Raw genomic sequence first — 16,585 nt, 5'->3', positions numbered from 1 at the left:
ATGTATATATGTATGTGTATGTATGTGTGTGTGTGTGTGTGTGTGTGCATGTATGGATGTATGTATGTATGTGTGTGTGTGTATATATATATGTATATATGAGCAAGTGAATCTATGTATGTGTATATATATCTGTGAGTGATTGTATGTGTGTACCTGTATGTATGATGTGCTTATTGGCTAGCTTTTAGTATATATTCCATGTTCTATGTGTGTCTGTGTATTTATGTTTCTTCATGTATATTTGTACCTGTATGTATGTGTCAAAGTGTCTTTTTGTATGTGTGTATATTACCTATGTACTGTATGTGCCTTTATGTTATGTGCTTGTATTTATTGTATGAAGCACATTATTAGGGAATTATTGGAGGAATGTAAGCACAGTATATAGAGAATTTATGGAAGCACAGTATATATTGCATTATATTGGAACATTATATTTTTATGTATGCTGGCACTGTGTATAGATCCTTAGGGTGCGTTCACATGTGCCTATTTTTGCTGCAGATTTTGCTTCCTATTGACAATGGGAAGAGAAATCTGCTAAAGCAAATCTGCAGCATATTTGCAGCAGAAAATACGCACGTGTGAACGCACCCTCATTGGTGGCACAGTATAGTTAAATAATAGTGGCACAGTATATAGTTCATTAATGGTGGCACAGTATATAGGGAATTTATAGATGAATGGTGGCACAGTATATAGTTCATTAATGGTGGCACAGTATATAGGGAATTAATAGATGAATGGTGGCACAATATATAGGGAATTAATAGCTGAATGGTGGCACAGTATATAGGAAATTAATAGATGAATGGTGGCACAGTATATAGGGAATTAATAGATGAATGGTGGCACAGTATATATGGAATTAATAGATGAATGGTGGCACAGTATATAGGGAATTAAGGGGGGGTATGGTATATAATTAAAGGGAAACTGACAGGCTGTTTACTCGCACTAAACCCAATACACTAGGTTACAGTGCATGTATACAAAAATTGGTCTTTCCATTTTCTAGGTATTGCCCCACATTGCTAGTATGCGAAGTCAGTCTTGTGCGCAATGGAGGTGGAGCTTCCCTGCCTCCATCCTGTATGCTGTGCTATGCCTGGCTGTCTTTGTATATTTATAATACTTTTTTTTTGCCAACTCTAGTATATTAATAATAATAATAAATCCTATATGCACACTGGAACACCAATTTTATACACAAATAGAAAACTTTATTGAGAACATCATTTAGTAAAAACAATTAAAAGGGACAGTATAGCCAGACAAAAAAGGAGTTGATAAGGCAGGTAATATATTATTGGTTAGTATGGCTACAAAGGTGCAAAATATGACATAGTTATTCTTAACTATACAGTAGAGCCACCAGTATAACAATAATTATAAGTTACACATCACAGTCTTATAAAGAATTGCACCACAAAGCAAACCTAACCTAGAAAAGAAGGTCACTGCATATATAGCCTCCAGCGAGTGGTCAGGAGAAAGGGGAAAGGAAAGTAAAGATGTGCAGTTAAAGCACAGTGGATAAGCATACCCAGAGAACTTCCCCACTCACAGAGCACAGGCTGGAAGACATAGACAGTGTACCTACCTACACAACACCAGTACCCCAACGTCGTTTCGCCGTTTGGCTTCCTCAGGGAGTATGACCTAGTCTAGTTTGTGGGGGTATATATACAACATACCAACCAATAGGGATCTATAGGTAAATAATTACAATATAGTTCACCTGGATCGGTGACATGGTCCCGATATCTGGCGCCATCTTGGTGCGCATCGCGCGTGCGCGATGACAAGGTGCGTCCACCATCGTCATCCCGCGAGACAGAGGGAATAACCCGCGCACGCGCGGTGCGCACCAAGAATAAAGGTATTAGGATCCGAAAAAGACACGCGCGGATATAAAAGCATATCGTGCCTGAAATAATCAGGTAGTGGAAGATGGAGAAGAGAGGCGCCATTAAAAACAAAAAAATAGAGAAAAAGAGAATAAGAAAATACAGAGGACAAAGCTCGGAAGGGAGCGCACCGTGTATGTATGCATGTGTCAGATTACAAGATATATCAAGGCCGCTCATAGAGTGGAGGCAGTGCAGCGGTCAGGCATGTACACACACCAACCCCGTAGGGGGTTCAATCCCCATTGCAGGGAAAAAAATATTTTTTGAAAATAATATATATACTTTTCATGTTTTTCATTAATTATAATAGAATAGTGAAAAGTGCCACAAAAGTGCAAGTGAATAAAAGTGAGACATGCAGAGGAAAATGAGAGAAAAAGTGAAAAAAACAGTGCAAAAAAGGTGACACATACAAAATAATGAACCTAATGTTGTAGTGTTGCTGACTGAATTCTTCGCTAAAAAAAGCGAAATAAGGGGGGTTAAAGTGATAAGTGTGTATAAGTGAAGATATGTGATTTATTAAAGTGTATAGTGAATGCTTGACGTATATAAAAGTAGTTTATAAAGTAGATACAAATAGTATATGTGCGGACTTGGGTGTTAGTGATGTTGAATGGGAAAAGTGATGTACCCCATAGCCTATCGTGTACTAGAGGTGAATGAACAATATAAACATTTATTATGTATAAGAATTAGATAATTAGTGGCTGTATGTATATATGTCGAAGTGTATCAGACAAAACAACTGTTAATCAACACCTCCAAAGACAGAGGAATATATATCAATAATTTTATTCAACAATACTATGTATAGCAATAATTCCTATAATACCCGATTACTGGTGGCTCTACTCAATAAAGTGACAAGTGCTTTGCTGCTGATGGTCATCAATGCTCTCTTCAAATTTCCAGACTCTTTTGGATACGAGACCAATTTTGAAACCCTATAAGATGTAAAAAAATGTATATGTATATATAATGAAAAGGAAAAAGAAACCAGAAAAAATTAAAAAAAGGTAGGGAAAAATTCTTAAAATTTTTAAAAAAATATATGATTAGGACCACAAAACTAAAAGAGGATCAGGTAGCAATAACTAGTATTGATGAAAAGGATAGTAGAGAATTATACTATCACAAAAAATCACAGATATGGGGCAAAACTATTATATTCATTGAGGCCAAAAGGAGTAGTGGTTCTCAATTTATAGATCCACATAGTTTCCTTCTGTGCCAAAGTCTTTCTCCAATTCCCCCCCCTTGGTCCAGGTACCACTCTATCAATGCCTCTCACCTTGAAGAGGGTACTGTTGCAATCATGGTACTGACGAAAGTGGCGGGGTATGGTTTTTAGCTTCTGTAGATCTATTTCCTCCTTGGCTGCTTCAATTCCTAGGACATGTTCCCGTATTCTCCGACGGAATTCCCTGCAGGTAAGTCCAACATAAATCATGTTACAAGGACAGGTGGCGTAGTAGATCACTCCTGTGGTAATACAAGTAATAGGGTGTGTAATCACATATCTCTTGTCTGTACTCGAATTCCAAAATTCATTAGTGGTTTCTACATTTGGACAGGCTACACACCCCCCACAGGGTTTGCAGCCCCATTTTGGTCCTTTTGACCCAAACAATCGCCGCACTGTTTGTCCTCTATGATGGCTGTGGACCAGCATATCTCTGAGGTTCCTTGATCTCCGGTAAGTGATTGAAGGCTTATGTGATATATATTGAGACAGTATCGGGTCCATTTGTAAAATTGACCAGTGTTTACATAGGGCTCTTTGTAATTGACGCCACCTGGTGTTGTAAGTAGATATATATCTTACCTGGTCATTTCCCTTTTTCTTTTTGGACTGGGTAAGCAGATTGCCTCGTAGTGTATCCTTAGCTCGTGCATAGCCTCTGGTGATATCCCTTTCATGATATCCCCGTTCCTGAAAGCGTAGAGATAGATCATTAGCCTGTTTTTCAAAGTGTTCATCCGTGGAACAAATCCGTCGGATTCGCAGGAACTGACCTGTCGGGATATTGGAGACAAGTGCATGGGGGTGAGAAGAGGAAGCGTGAAGAAGAGTATTGGTAGAGGTTTTTTTGCGATACACATCTGTTGAGATATACCCATCTTGGTCAACATCAAACAATACATCCAGGAACTCCATTTTCGACCTCCCCCATTTATAGGTCAATTTTATGTTTAGTTCATTAGTGTTCAGATATGTCATAAATGTGGACAACTCTTCTGCCGTGCCCTGCCAGACAAAGAGAATGTCATCTATATAGCGGCCCCACTGTAGAACTTTTTCAATATGGGGGGCGGGTTCAGTCATGAATATGGTCCTCTCCCACAGCCCCAGGAAAAGGTTGGCGTATGAGGGCGCACAGGCCGCCCCCATCGCCGTTCCCTGGAGCTGTAGGAAGACCACATCCCTGAACAAAAAGAAGTTATGCATTAATGCGAACTGAAGAAGTTGTAAAATGAACTCACTCAGTTCTGGATCTAAATCCGACATCATAAGGTAAAATTGGGTTGCCGCCAATCCATCCGTGTGTCTGATTGATGTATACAGAGCTTCCACATCACAGGTGACCAGAAGGGTTTCGTTGTCCAATTGAACATCGTCCATTCTTTTTAGGATATCTGTGGTATCCTTGACATGAGATGGTAGAGACTCAACAAGGGGTTTTAGAAAGTGGTCCACATATCTGCAAATGGGTTCACAAAGAGAATTATTGCCAGAGACAATTGGACGCCCAGGTGGATTTTCCAACTGCTTGTGTATTTTGGGTAAAAGATATAATGTCGCAGTGGTAGGGTTCTCTGGCAGTAAGCTCTCTAGTTGTTTTTTCGTAATGAGGTTGCTCTCAAATGCATAATTCAATATATTCGACAGTTCCTCTGTAAATTTTTGCATGGGATTAAATGTCAGGCGTTTATAACAAAGAGAATCTCTCAGCTGCCTCTGTGCCTCACGTTCATACATGGATCTAGGCCATAGGACGACATTGCCCCCTTTGTCCGAGGGTTTGATTACAATGTCGTCCATTTGACCCAGCTCCATTAATGCCCTTCTTTGTGCGGGTGTCAGATTGTCGCCTTTACGGTTGTTGGGAATTTTTTCAAGCTCAGCGGTTACCAGCCTGACAAAAATATCCACACTAGGGCATATTGTCAGTTGAGGGAAATTAGTGGAAGACGTAAGAACATGTTTAGGGAACTTACCCGTATTTGATGTATCCTGTTCTTCTAGGAGATCTTGAAGAGCTTGTAGTGCCTCAGTTTCTGCGATCGTATTGGGAGATGCTGGTGCCTGAGCTGAAGATAAAGGTGCTTGTATAGGGGAGGGATGAAACAGTTTCTTAAAGATTAATTTCCGTGCGAATAATTGCAGATCTTTTACCGCTGTGAAGCAATCAAAAGAGGCAGCTGGTGAGAAAGTTAAACCTAAGCTTAGGACCTGTTCCTGTTCAGGAGTTAAGGTATGTTTAGACAGGTTAATTACCTTACGGTTAGTATCGTTGCTCCTGGTGTTGACTCTCTCCTGCCTTTCATTTCTTGTGTTTGCTTTGTTGCGGTAGTTGCGTCGTCTCCCATCATATTGTGCATTTCTCGCAGAGGACCTGGATGACGCCACAGATTCCACTCCTGTGGAAACGGATGATGAGACTGAAGGTGATCTTTGTCGTCTCTCCACTGGACCCCGTTTCCACTTATACACCTTGTTATTAGAGAAGTCATTAGAGTCTCTTAAGAATTTTTTTGATTTTGTAGCCTTAATTTGTTTTTCCCAGATGGTTTGGGATTCCTCCAAGTCTTGCTTGAATGATGGGTAGTCATTATTTGGCAGGATGGCAGCAATATCTGTCTCTGTCTTCTCAATTTGTATACCTAGCTCCATGAGTACCTGTGTATTATGTTCCATGATGATCATCATGAGTGTCCTGGAACAAGTATTGCATGCCTCTTCCCACTTCTTAACATAGACTTCTTGGTCAAGGCCAAAAGAGGGAAAAATCTGTACTCGTAGTCCTCGAGGTATTAGATGTTTATGTAGGTAGTTCTCCAAAGAGGCCCGGTTCCACCAGGTCTTCATCTGTCGGTGTGATAGATTCCTTAGAGATTGTTTCAGTTCTCTAATATTGCACTGATCCGGATCATTACTGGCTATCGCTGTCCCAGAGAATAAAAGATTAGCCTGCTCCAACCAAGAAGCTTCCTTAGCCCGAAAGTCCATGATGGACAAACCTTCTGTAAAGATACAGGAAATCAATAATAAATCCAAAGAAAGGGCAAAATAATACCAGTATATTTAAAGTCGAGTGTGTTGATGACTAAAAATAAATCCTATATACACACTGGAACACCAATTTTATACACAAATAGAAAACTTTATTGAGAACATCATTTATTAAAAACAATTAAAAGGGACAGTATAGCCAGACAAAAAAGGAGTTGATAAGGCAGGTAATATATTATTGGTTAGTATGGCTACAAAGGTGCAAAATATGACATAGTTATTCTTAACTATACAGTAGAGCCACCAGTATAACAATAATTATAAGTTACACATCACAGTCCTATAAAGAATTGCACCACAAAGCAAACCTAACCTAGAAAAGAAGGTCACTGCATATATAGCCTCCAGCGAGTGGTCAGGAGAAAGGGGAAAGGAAAGTAAAGATGTGCAGTTAAAGCACAGTGGATAAGCATACCCAGAGAACTTCCCCACTCACAGAGCACAGGCTGGAAGACATAGACAGTGTACCTACCTACACAACACCAGTACCCCAACGTCGTTTCGCCGTTTGGCTTCCTCAGGGAGTATGACCTAGTCTAGTTTGTGGGGGTATATATACAACATACCAACCAATAGGGATCTATAGGTAAATAATTACAATATAGTTCACCTGGATCGGTGACATGGTCCCGATATCTGGCGCCATCTTGGTGCGCATCGCGCGTGCGCGATGACAAGGTGCGTCCACCATCGTCATCCCGCGAGACAGAGGGAATAACCCGCGCACGCGCGGTGCGCACCAAGAATAAAGGTATTAGGATCCGAAAAAGACACGCGCGGATATAAAAGCATATCGTGCCTGAAATAATCAGGTAGTGGAAGATGGAGAAGAGAGGCGCCATTAAAAACAAAAAAATAGAGAAAAAGAGAATAAGAAAATACAGAGGACAAAGCTCGGAAGGGAGCGCACCGTGTATGTATGCATGTGTCAGATTACAAGATATATCAAGGCCGCTCATAGAGTGGAGGCAGTGCAGCGGTCAGGCATGTACACACACCAACCCCGTAGGGGGTTCAATCCCCATTGCAGGGAAAAAAATATTTTTTGAAAATAATATATATACTTTTCATGTTTTTCATTAATTATAATAGAATAGTGAAAAGTGCCACAAAAGTGCAAGTGAATAAAAGTGAGTCTCACTTTTATTCACTTGCACTTTTGTGGCACTTTTCACTATTCTATTATAATTAATGAAAAACATGAAAAGTATATATATTATTTTCAAAAAATATTTTTTTCCCTGCAATGGGGATTGAACCCCCTACGGGGTTGGTGTGTGTACATGCCTGACCGCTGCACTGCCTCCACTCTATGAGCGGCCTTGATATATCTTGTAATCTGACACATGCATACATACACGGTGCGCTCCCTTCCGAGCTTTGTCCTCTGTATTTTCTTATTCTCTTTTTCTCTATTTTTTTGTTTTTAATGGCGCCTCTCTTCTCCATCTTCCACTACCTGATTATTTCAGGCACGATATGCTTTTATATCCGCGCGTGTCTTTTTCGGATCCTAATACCTTTATTCTTGGTGCGCACCGCGCGTGCGCGGGTTATTCCCTCTGTCTCGCGGGATGACGATGGTGGACGCACCTTGTCATCGCGCACGCGCGATGCGCACCAAGATGGCGCCAGATATCGGGACCATGTCACCGATCCAGGTGAACTATATTGTAATTATTTACCTATAGATCCCTATTGGTTGGTATGTTGTATATATACCCCCACAAACTAGACTAGGTCATACTCCCTGAGGAAGCCAAACGGCGAAACGACGTTGGGGTACTGGTGTTGTGTAGGTAGGTACACTGTCTATGTCTTCCAGCCTGTGCTCTGTGAGTGGGGAAGTTCTCTGGGTATGCTTATCCACTGTGCTTTAACTGCACATCTTTACTTTCCTTTCCCCTTTCTCCTGACCACTCGCTGGAGGCTATATATGCAGTGACCTTCTTTTCTAGGTTAGGTTTGCTTTGTGGTGCAATTCTTTATAGGACTGTGATGTGTAACTTATAATTATTGTTATACTGGTGGCTCTACTGTATAGTTAAGAATAACTATGTCATATTTTGCACCTTTGTAGCCATACTAACCAATAATATATTACCTGCCTTATCAACTCCTTTTTTGTCTGGCTATACTGTCCCTTTTAATTGTTTTTACTAAATGATGTTCTCAATAAAGTTTTCTATTTGTGTATAAAATTGGTGTTCCAGTGTGTATATAGGATTTATTTTTAGTCATCAACACACTCGACTTTAAATATACTGGTATTATTTTGCCCTTTCTTTGGATTTATTATTGATTTCCTGTATCTTTACAGAAGGTTTGTCCATCATGGACTTTCGGGCTAAGGAAGCTTCTTGGTTGGAGCAGGCTAATCTTTTATTCTCTGGGACAGCGATAGCCAGTAATGATCCGGATCAGTGCAATATTAGAGAACTGAAACAATCTCTAAGGAATCTATCACACCGACAGATGAAGACCTGGTGGAACCGGGCCTCTTTGGAGAACTACCTACATAAACATCTAATACCTCGAGGACTACGAGTACAGATTTTTCCCTCTTTTGGCCTTGACCAAGAAGTCTATGTTAAGAAGTGGGAAGAGGCATGCAATACTTGTTCCAGGACACTCATGATGATCATCATGGAACATAATACACAGGTACTCATGGAGCTAGGTATACAAATTGAGAAGACAGAGACAGATATTGCTGCCATCCTGCCAAATAATGACTACCCATCATTCAAGCAAGACTTGGAGGAATCCCAAACCATCTGGGAAAAACAAATTAAGGCTACAAAATCAAAAAAATTCTTAAGAGACTCTAATGACTTCTCTAATAACAAGGTGTATAAGTGGAAACGGGGTCCAGTGGAGAGACGACAAAGATCACCTTCAGTCTCATCATCCGTTTCCACAGGAGTGGAATCTGTGGCGTCATCCAGGTCCTCTGCGAGAAATGCACAATATGATGGGAGACGACGCAACTACCGCAACAAAGCAAACACAAGAAATGAAAGGCAGGAGAGAGTCAACACCAGGAGCAACGATACTAACCGTAAGGTAATTAACCTGTCTAAACATACCTTAACTCCTGAACAGGAACAGGTCCTAAGCTTAGGTTTAACTTTCTCACCAGCTGCCTCTTTTGATTGCTTCACAGCGGTAAAAGATCTGCAATTATTCGCACGGAAATTAATCTTTAAGAAACTGTTTCATCCCTCCCCTATACAAGCACCTTTATCTTCAGCTCAGGCACCAGCATCTCCCAATACGATCGCAGAAACTGAGGCACTACAAGCTCTTCAAGATCTCCTAGAAGAACAGGATACATCAAATACGGGTAAGTTCCCTAAACATGTTCTTACGTCTTCCACTAATTTCCCTCAACTGACAATATGCCCTAGTGTGGATATTTTTGTCAGGCTGGTAACCGCTGAGCTTGAAAAAATTCCCAACAACCGTAAAGGCGACAATCTGACACCCGCACAAAGAAGGGCATTAATGGAGCTGGGTCAAATGGACGACATTGTAATCAAACCCTCGGACAAAGGGGGCAATGTCGTCCTATGGCCTAGATCCATGTATGAACGTGAGGCACAGAGGCAGCTGAGAGATTCTCTTTGTTATAAACGCCTGACATTTAATCCCATGCAAAAATTTACAGAGGAACTGTCGAATATATTGAATTATGCATTTGAGAGCAACCTCATTACGAAAAAACAACTAGAGAGCTTACTGCCAGAGAACCCTACCACTGCGACATTATATCTTTTACCCAAAATACACAAGCAGTTGGAAAATCCACCTGGGCGTCCAATTGTCTCTGGCAATAATTCTCTTTGTGAACCCATTTGCAGATATGTGGACCACTTTCTAAAACCCCTTGTTGAGTCTCTACCATCTCATGTCAAGGATACCACAGATATCCTAAAAAGAATGGACGATGTTCAATTGGACAACGAAACCCTTCTGGTCACCTGTGATGTGGAAGCTCTGTATACATCAATCAGACACACGGATGGATTGGCGGCAACCCAATTTTACCTTATGATGTCGGATTTAGATCCAGAACTGAGTGAGTTCATTTTACAACTTCTTCAGTTCGCATTAATGCATAACTTCTTTTTGTTCAGGGATGTGGTCTTCCTACAGCTCCAGGGAACGGCGATGGGGGCGGCCTGTGCGCCCTCATACGCCAACCTTTTCCTGGGGCTGTGGGAGAGGACCATATTCATGACTGAACCCGCCCCCCATATTGAAAAAGTTCTACAGTGGGGCCGCTATATAGATGACATTCTCTTTGTCTGGCAGGGCACGGCAGAAGAGTTGTCCACATTTATGACATATCTGAACACTAATGAACTAAACATAAAATTGACCTATAAATGGGGGAGGTCGAAAATGGAGTTCCTGGATGTATTGTTTGATGTTGACCAAGATGGGTATATCTCAACAGATGTGTATCGCAAAAAAACCTCTACCAATACTCTTCTTCACGCTTCCTCTTCTCACCCCCATGCACTTGTCTCCAATATCCCGACAGGTCAGTTCCTGCGAATCCGACGGATTTGTTCCACGGATGAACACTTTGAAAAACAGGCTAATGATCTATCTCTACGCTTTCAGGAACGGGGATATCATGAAAGGGATATCACCAGAGGCTATGCACGAGCTAAGGATACACTACGAGGCAATCTGCTTACCCAGTCCAAAAAGAAAAAGGGAAATGACCAGGTAAGATATATATCTACTTACAACACCAGGTGGCGTCAATTACAAAGAGCCCTATGTAAACACTGGTCAATTTTACAAATGGACCCGATACTGTCTCAATATATATCACATAAGCCTTCAATCACTTACCGGAGATCAAGGAACCTCAGAGATATGCTGGTCCACAGCCATCATAGAGGACAAACAGTGCGGCGATTGTTTGGGTCAAAAGGACCAAAATGGGGCTGCAAACCCTGTGGGGGGTGTGTAGCCTGTCCAAATGTAGAAACCACTAATGAATTTTGGAATTCGAGTACAGACAAGAGATATGTGATTACACACCCTATTACTTGTATTACCACAGGAGTGATCTACTACGCCACCTGTCCTTGTAACATGATTTATGTTGGACTTACCTGCAGGGAATTCCGTCGGAGAATACGGGAACATGTCCTAGGAATTGAAGCAGCCAAGGAGGAAATAGATCTACAGAAGCTAAAAACCATACCCCGCCACTTTCGTCAGTACCATGATTGCAACAGTACCCTCTTCAAGGTGAGAGGCATTGATAGAGTGGTACCTGGACCAAGGGGGGGGAATTGGAGAAAGACTTTGGCACAGAAGGAAACTATGTGGATCTATAAATTGAGAACCACTACTCCTTTTGGCCTCAATGAATATAATAGTTTTGCCCCATATCTGTGATTTTTTGTGATAGTATAATTCTCTACTATCCTTTTCATCAATACTAGTTATTGCTACCTGATCCTCTTTTAGTTTTGTGGTCCTAATCATATATTTTTTTAAAAATTTTAAGAATTTTTCCCTACCTTTTTTTAATTTTTTCTGGTTTCTTTTTCCTTTTCATTATATATACATATACATTTTTTTACATCTTATAGGGTTTCAAAATTGGTCTCGTATCCAAAAGAGTCTGGAAATTTGAAGAGAGCATTGATGACCATCAGCAGCAAAGCACTTGTCACTTTATTGAGTAGAGCCACCAGTAATCGGGTATTATAGGAATTATTGCTATACATAGTATTGTTGAATAAAATTATTGATATATATTCCTCTGTCTTTGGAGGTGTTGATTAACAGTTGTTTTGTCTGATACACTTCGACATATATACATACAGCCACTAATTATCTAATTCTTATACATAATAAATGTTTATATTGTTCATTCACCTCTAGTACACGATAGGCTATGGGGTACATCACTTTTCCCATTCAACATCACTAACACCCAAGTCCGCACATATACTATTTGTATCTACTTTATAAACTACTTTTATATACGTCAAGCATTCACTATACACTTTAATAAATCACATATCTTCACTTATACACACTTATCACTTTAACCCCCCTTATTTCGCTTTTTTTAGCGAAGAATTCAGTCAGCAACACTACAACATTAGGTTCATTATTTTGTATGTGTCACCTTTTTTGCACTGTTTTTTTCACTTTTTCTCTCATTTTCCTCTGCATGTCTCACTTTTATTCACTTGCACTTTTGTGGCACTTTTCACTATTCTATTATAATTAATGAAAAACATGAAAAGTATATATATTATTTTCAAAAAATATTTTTTTCCCTGCAATGGGGATTGAACCCCCTACGGGGTTGGTGTGTGTACATGCCTGACCGCTGCACTGCCTCCACTCTATGAGCGGCCTTGATATATCTTGTAATCTGACACATGCATACATACACGGTGCGCTCCCTTCCGAGCTTTGTCCTCTGTATTTTCTTATTCTCTTTTTCTCTATTTTTTTGTTTTTAATGGCGCCTCTCTTCTCCATCTTCCACTACCTGATTATTTCAGGCACGATATGCTTTTATATCCGCGCGTGTCTTTTTCGGATCCTAATACCTTTATTCTTGGTGCGCACCGCGCGTGCGCGGGTTATTCCCTCTGTCTCGCGGGATGACGATGGTGGACGCACCTTGTCATCGCGCACGCGCGATGCGCACCAAGATGGCGCCAGATATCGGGACCATGTCACCGATCCAGGTGAACTATATTGTAATTATTTACCTATAGATCCCTATTGGTTGGTATGTTGTATATATACCCCCACAAACTAGACTAGGTCATACTCCCTGAGGAAGCCAAACGGCGAAACGACGTTGGGGTACTGGTGTTGTGTAGGTAGGTACACTGTCTATGTCTTCCAGCCTGTGCTCTGTGAGTGGGGAAGTTCTCTGGGTATGCTTATCCACTGTGCTTTAACTGCACATCTTTACTTTCCTTTCCCCTTTCTCCTGACCACTCGCTGGAGGCTATATATGCAGTGACCTTCTTTTCTAGGTTAGGTTTGCTTTGTGGTGCAATTCTTTATAGGACTGTGATGTGTAACTTATAATTATTGTTATACTGGTGGCTCTACTGTATAGTTAAGAATAACTATGTCATATTTTGCACCTTTGTAGCCATACTAACCAATAATATATTACCTGCCTTATCAACTCCTTTTTTGTCTGGCTATACTGTCCCTTTTAATTGTTTTTACTAAATGATGTTCTCAATAAAGTTTTCTATTTGTGTATAAAATTGGTGTTCCAGTGTGTATATAGGATTTATTTTTAGTCATCAACACACTCGACTTTAAATATACTGGTATTATTTTGCCCTTTCTTTGGATTTATTAACTCTAGTATATTGTAGACTGTAAGCATATATTTGTGTGGTGTCCATCTCTTCAGTGTAAGAACCAGAGCTGTGTGGAGATTCCTGCATAAGGTGGGTGCTGGGTTATTGGTGCTGGGTGATTGGTGCTGGGTGATTGGTGCTGGGTGATTGGGGATGGGTGATTGGGGATGGGTGATTGGGGATGGGTGATTGGGGATGGGTGATGGGAGATTGGTGCTGCGTGATTGGGGATGGGTGATGGGTGATTGGTGCTGGGGGATGGGTGATTGGTGCTGGGTGATGGGGATGGGTGATGGGTGATTGGGGATGGGTGCTAGGTGATTGGTGCTGGGTGATTGGGGATGGGTGATGGGTGCTGGGTGATTGGTGCTAGGGGATTGGGGATGGGTGCTGGGTGATTGGTGCTGGGTGATTGGGAATGGGCGATTGGGGATGGGTGGTGGGTGATTGGTGATGGGTGATTGGGGATGGGTTCTGTCATATAGAGATCAGGTGGGGCATATAGGGGGAGATTTATTAAAACCTTTGCAGAGGAAAATCCTTCTGCAAAACGATCTGATTGGTTGCTATGGGCGACTGCACCACTCTTTCTCTGCACAGGTTTTGATGAATCTCCTCTATAATACAGTATATTATAGGGCAGCTGTCACATGTTTTCTGTAAATAAGACTGGTAGCACAGCCAAAGTGTATATACACATGGCAGACCTTCATAGAAACTGTTCTTGACTCGATTTTACAAAAACACCAACCTTTATGGGGGCTAGGAATGTCGAGGAGGCCCAGCGGGAGTCCACTGTGTCCCTGGGCAGCAGCACATCTGCCCATTAAGTCTGGCAGACGTTTTTTAAACTATGAAAAGTGCCCTCTTTTTTTACTTGAGCCCCTGCCCTTCAAAATGTCTGTGCACGTCCCTGCCCCCTAGTAAATACCTTGAGGGGTCTAGTTTTTAAAATGGGGTCATTTTAGGGGGGGGGGGGTCCTATGTTCTACCACCTCCAAGTTTCTGCAAACCTTGCACAGCGCACAAAGAAAAAATTTACTTTTCAAATTTCCAAAACTTTGAACATTTCAAGTAAAATTTAGATGTCTCTTTCCCACTGCCTCTCACTGCCAGATGCCTCTTGCTTCCTGCCAGATGCCTCTTGCTCGCTGCCAGATGTCTCATGCCCACTGCCTCCTGCTGCCAGGTGCCTTTTGCTCATTGACAGATGTATTTTGCCCACTGCCTCTTGTTGCTAGTATATAGTAGTACAAAGTGTCATGTATGTCTATGAATACATTCTACTTTACACCTCTGTTAACTAATTAACTATATCTATAGACATACATGATACTATACACCCCTATATACTGTATCTATAGACATTCATGATGGTATATACCCTTATATATGGCATCTATAGACATACATGATACTATATACTTCTACATACTGTATGTATATGTTTACTGACTGAAAATCTGCTGCAAATTTTTTCCATCTGAACTTTTACAGATAGAAAATCTGCAGCATATTACAGTACCAGCAAAGTGGGTGTCATAACAGCAGAAAAGTGAGCGCAGCTTTGGAAGTGCACTCTATACAAATAAATATATTGCATGCCGTCCACAGCATGCACTCTTACTGAGAGCTGGGGTTTCAGCCAACCGCCCCCCCCCCCGCGATCAGCTTTTTCCCCCCCTATCCTGTGGATTGGAGATAACAACATTTTTAGTGACATTAAATAAAGTTAGTCTAGTGTATCAATAATATGCAAAACCAAACTGAGGGCACAGGGTCAACTAATACTGGGGGCTCTGAATCAGTGTAACCAGCTGACGCCGAAGCTACCTTCACCGTAGCTTACACTGGAGGTGCTCCGCTTTACTAAAGAAACCACGATATCTGCAACAATGCATGACTGGACAAGCGGGCACTTACCAATTCCGTGACAACTCGGTATTCAGATTTGGTATTGCAGGGAGGCTGGCAAGGACTTGCAGGGGTTTACACATTCCCATGGTGATAGTTCAGCCCTTTTTTTAAGCACATGAGCACAGTAACGCGAATGTGGCCGAAAGAAGTGCACAAAAGCGGTTGTTTGCTTCTGAGCACCCCCTGCAAGTCCTTGCCAGCTTTCCCGCCAATACTAAATGTGAATACGGAGTTGCCACAGAATTGGTGAGTGCCCGCTCGTTCAGTTTTATGCATTGTTGTTAGTCTAGTGCATATGTGTAGTTTAACCTCTTAAGGACAAAGGGCCTACGTGTACGCCCTGCGCCTGCTCCCCTTCTATGACGTGGCTCACGGGCTGACCCCGTGTCCTAGCTGAGTGGTCCCGGCGACTATCAGCTGCTAGGACCTGTGTCTAATGCTGGACATCATTTATCTCTGTGATGCCCCCCCTTTGCCCCTTAGATGCGGCGATCAAAGTTGATCGTCGCATCTAAAATGAAAGTTAAACCGTTCCCAGCAGCTCAGTCATGCTGTTCGGGACCTCCGCAGTGAAATCGCGATGTCCCGAACAGCTGACAGGACAGGAGGAGGGTCCCTACCTGACTCTTTTCTGTCCGATTGGAGATCTGCTGCTCCATTGCCTGCTCAGCAGGCTGGAGCAGCAGAGCACCGATAACACTGAGCTATGCTATGCTATGGCATAGCATTGATCAGTGTATGCAATCAGAAGATAAAAAATGTCGTTAGAAAAAAATGGGAATTAACCCCTTCCATACTAAAAGTTTAAATCACCCCCCTTTTCTCAAATTCCACATAAAAAATATGTAAGCATAATAAGAATAAACATGTGGTATTGCTGCATGCGTAAATGTCTGAACTATAAAAATATAACTTTAGTTAAACCACACGGTCAATGGCGTATACATAAAAAGAAAAATTCCAGAGTTAAAATTGCGTATTTTTGGTAATTTTGTATGCCTTAAAAAAACTAATAAGTGATCAAAAAGTCCCATTAAAACAAAAATGGTACCGATAAAAATTTCAGATCACGGCGC

At 41.4% G+C, this 16,585-nt stretch overlaps 3 protein-coding genes across 21 annotated transcripts in view; 2 read left to right on the top strand and 1 right to left on the bottom strand.

Moving 5' to 3' along the window:
- Positions 1–16,585, top strand: part of SLC25A19 (solute carrier family 25 member 19) — a 203,849-nt gene that overhangs the window by 468 nt on the left and 186,796 nt on the right. The window lies entirely within an intron of this gene.
- LOC130297613 (uncharacterized) lies at positions 1,443–6,230 on the bottom strand. 12 transcript variants are annotated; one of them, XR_008849623.1, is made up of 6 exons: positions 5,419–6,230; positions 5,139–5,318; positions 3,936–4,566; positions 3,745–3,852; positions 3,211–3,343; positions 1,443–2,863 (listed from the first exon to the last, which is right to left on the bottom strand). XR_008849623.1 is itself a non-coding variant. In XM_056550286.1 (6 exons), exons 4-6 carry the CDS (start codon positions 4,062–4,064, stop codon positions 2,768–2,770), a joined length of 549 nt encoding a protein of 182 aa, XP_056406261.1. In that variant the 5' UTR covers positions 4,065–4,167; positions 4,404–4,621; positions 5,139–5,318; positions 5,419–6,230; the 3' UTR covers positions 1,443–2,767. The 12 variants fall into 12 exon arrangements, 5 of the variants coding, with proteins under 5 accessions (XP_056406261.1, XP_056406260.1, XP_056406262.1 ...); XR_008849625.1 differs by having other exon boundaries at positions 3,936–4,022; XM_056550286.1 differs by having other exon boundaries at positions 3,745–4,167; positions 4,404–4,621.
- LOC130297614 (uncharacterized) lies at positions 7,360–13,572 on the top strand. 8 transcript variants are annotated; one of them, XR_008849631.1, is made up of 6 exons: positions 7,360–9,279; positions 9,380–9,559; positions 10,676–10,762; positions 10,846–10,953; positions 11,355–11,487; positions 11,835–13,572. XR_008849631.1 is itself a non-coding variant. In XM_056550289.1 (2 exons), the coding sequence occupies exons 1-2, from the start codon at positions 8,548–8,550 to the stop codon at positions 9,383–9,385; spliced, it is 762 nt and encodes a 253-aa protein (XP_056406264.1). In that variant the 5' UTR covers positions 7,360–8,547; the 3' UTR covers positions 9,386–10,036. The 8 variants fall into 8 exon arrangements, 1 of the variants encoding a protein (XP_056406264.1); XR_008849627.1 differs by adding an exon at positions 10,132–10,294 and having other exon boundaries at positions 10,531–10,953; XR_008849628.1 differs by having other exon boundaries at positions 10,132–10,762.

Source organism: Hyla sarda, chromosome 13, assembly GCF_029499605.1.
Source record: "Hyla sarda isolate aHylSar1 chromosome 13, aHylSar1.hap1, whole genome shotgun sequence".
Taxonomy (NCBI): Eukaryota; Metazoa; Chordata; class Amphibia; order Anura; family Hylidae; genus Hyla; species Hyla sarda.
The sequence above is the reverse complement of the archived record's forward strand: the minus strand, read 5'-3'. Positions and strand labels throughout refer to the sequence as shown.

Excerpts from the sequence above, each read along its gene's own strand:
- LOC130297613 (XM_056550284.1), bottom strand. The coding sequence starts at position 6,150 with ATGGACTTTCGGGCTAAGGAAGCTTCTTGGTTGGAGCAGGCTAATCTT. Across the intron at positions 5,343-5,418 it reads GCAACGATACTAACCGTAAG|CTGCCTCTTTTGATTGCTTC; the intron begins GTAATTAACCTG and ends CTTTCTCACCAG.
- LOC130297614 (XM_056550289.1), top strand. The coding sequence starts at position 8,548 with ATGGACTTTCGGGCTAAGGAAGCTTCTTGGTTGGAGCAGGCTAATCTT. Across the intron at positions 9,280-9,355 it reads GCAACGATACTAACCGTAAG|CTGCCTCTTTTGATTGCTTC; the intron begins GTAATTAACCTG and ends CTTTCTCACCAG.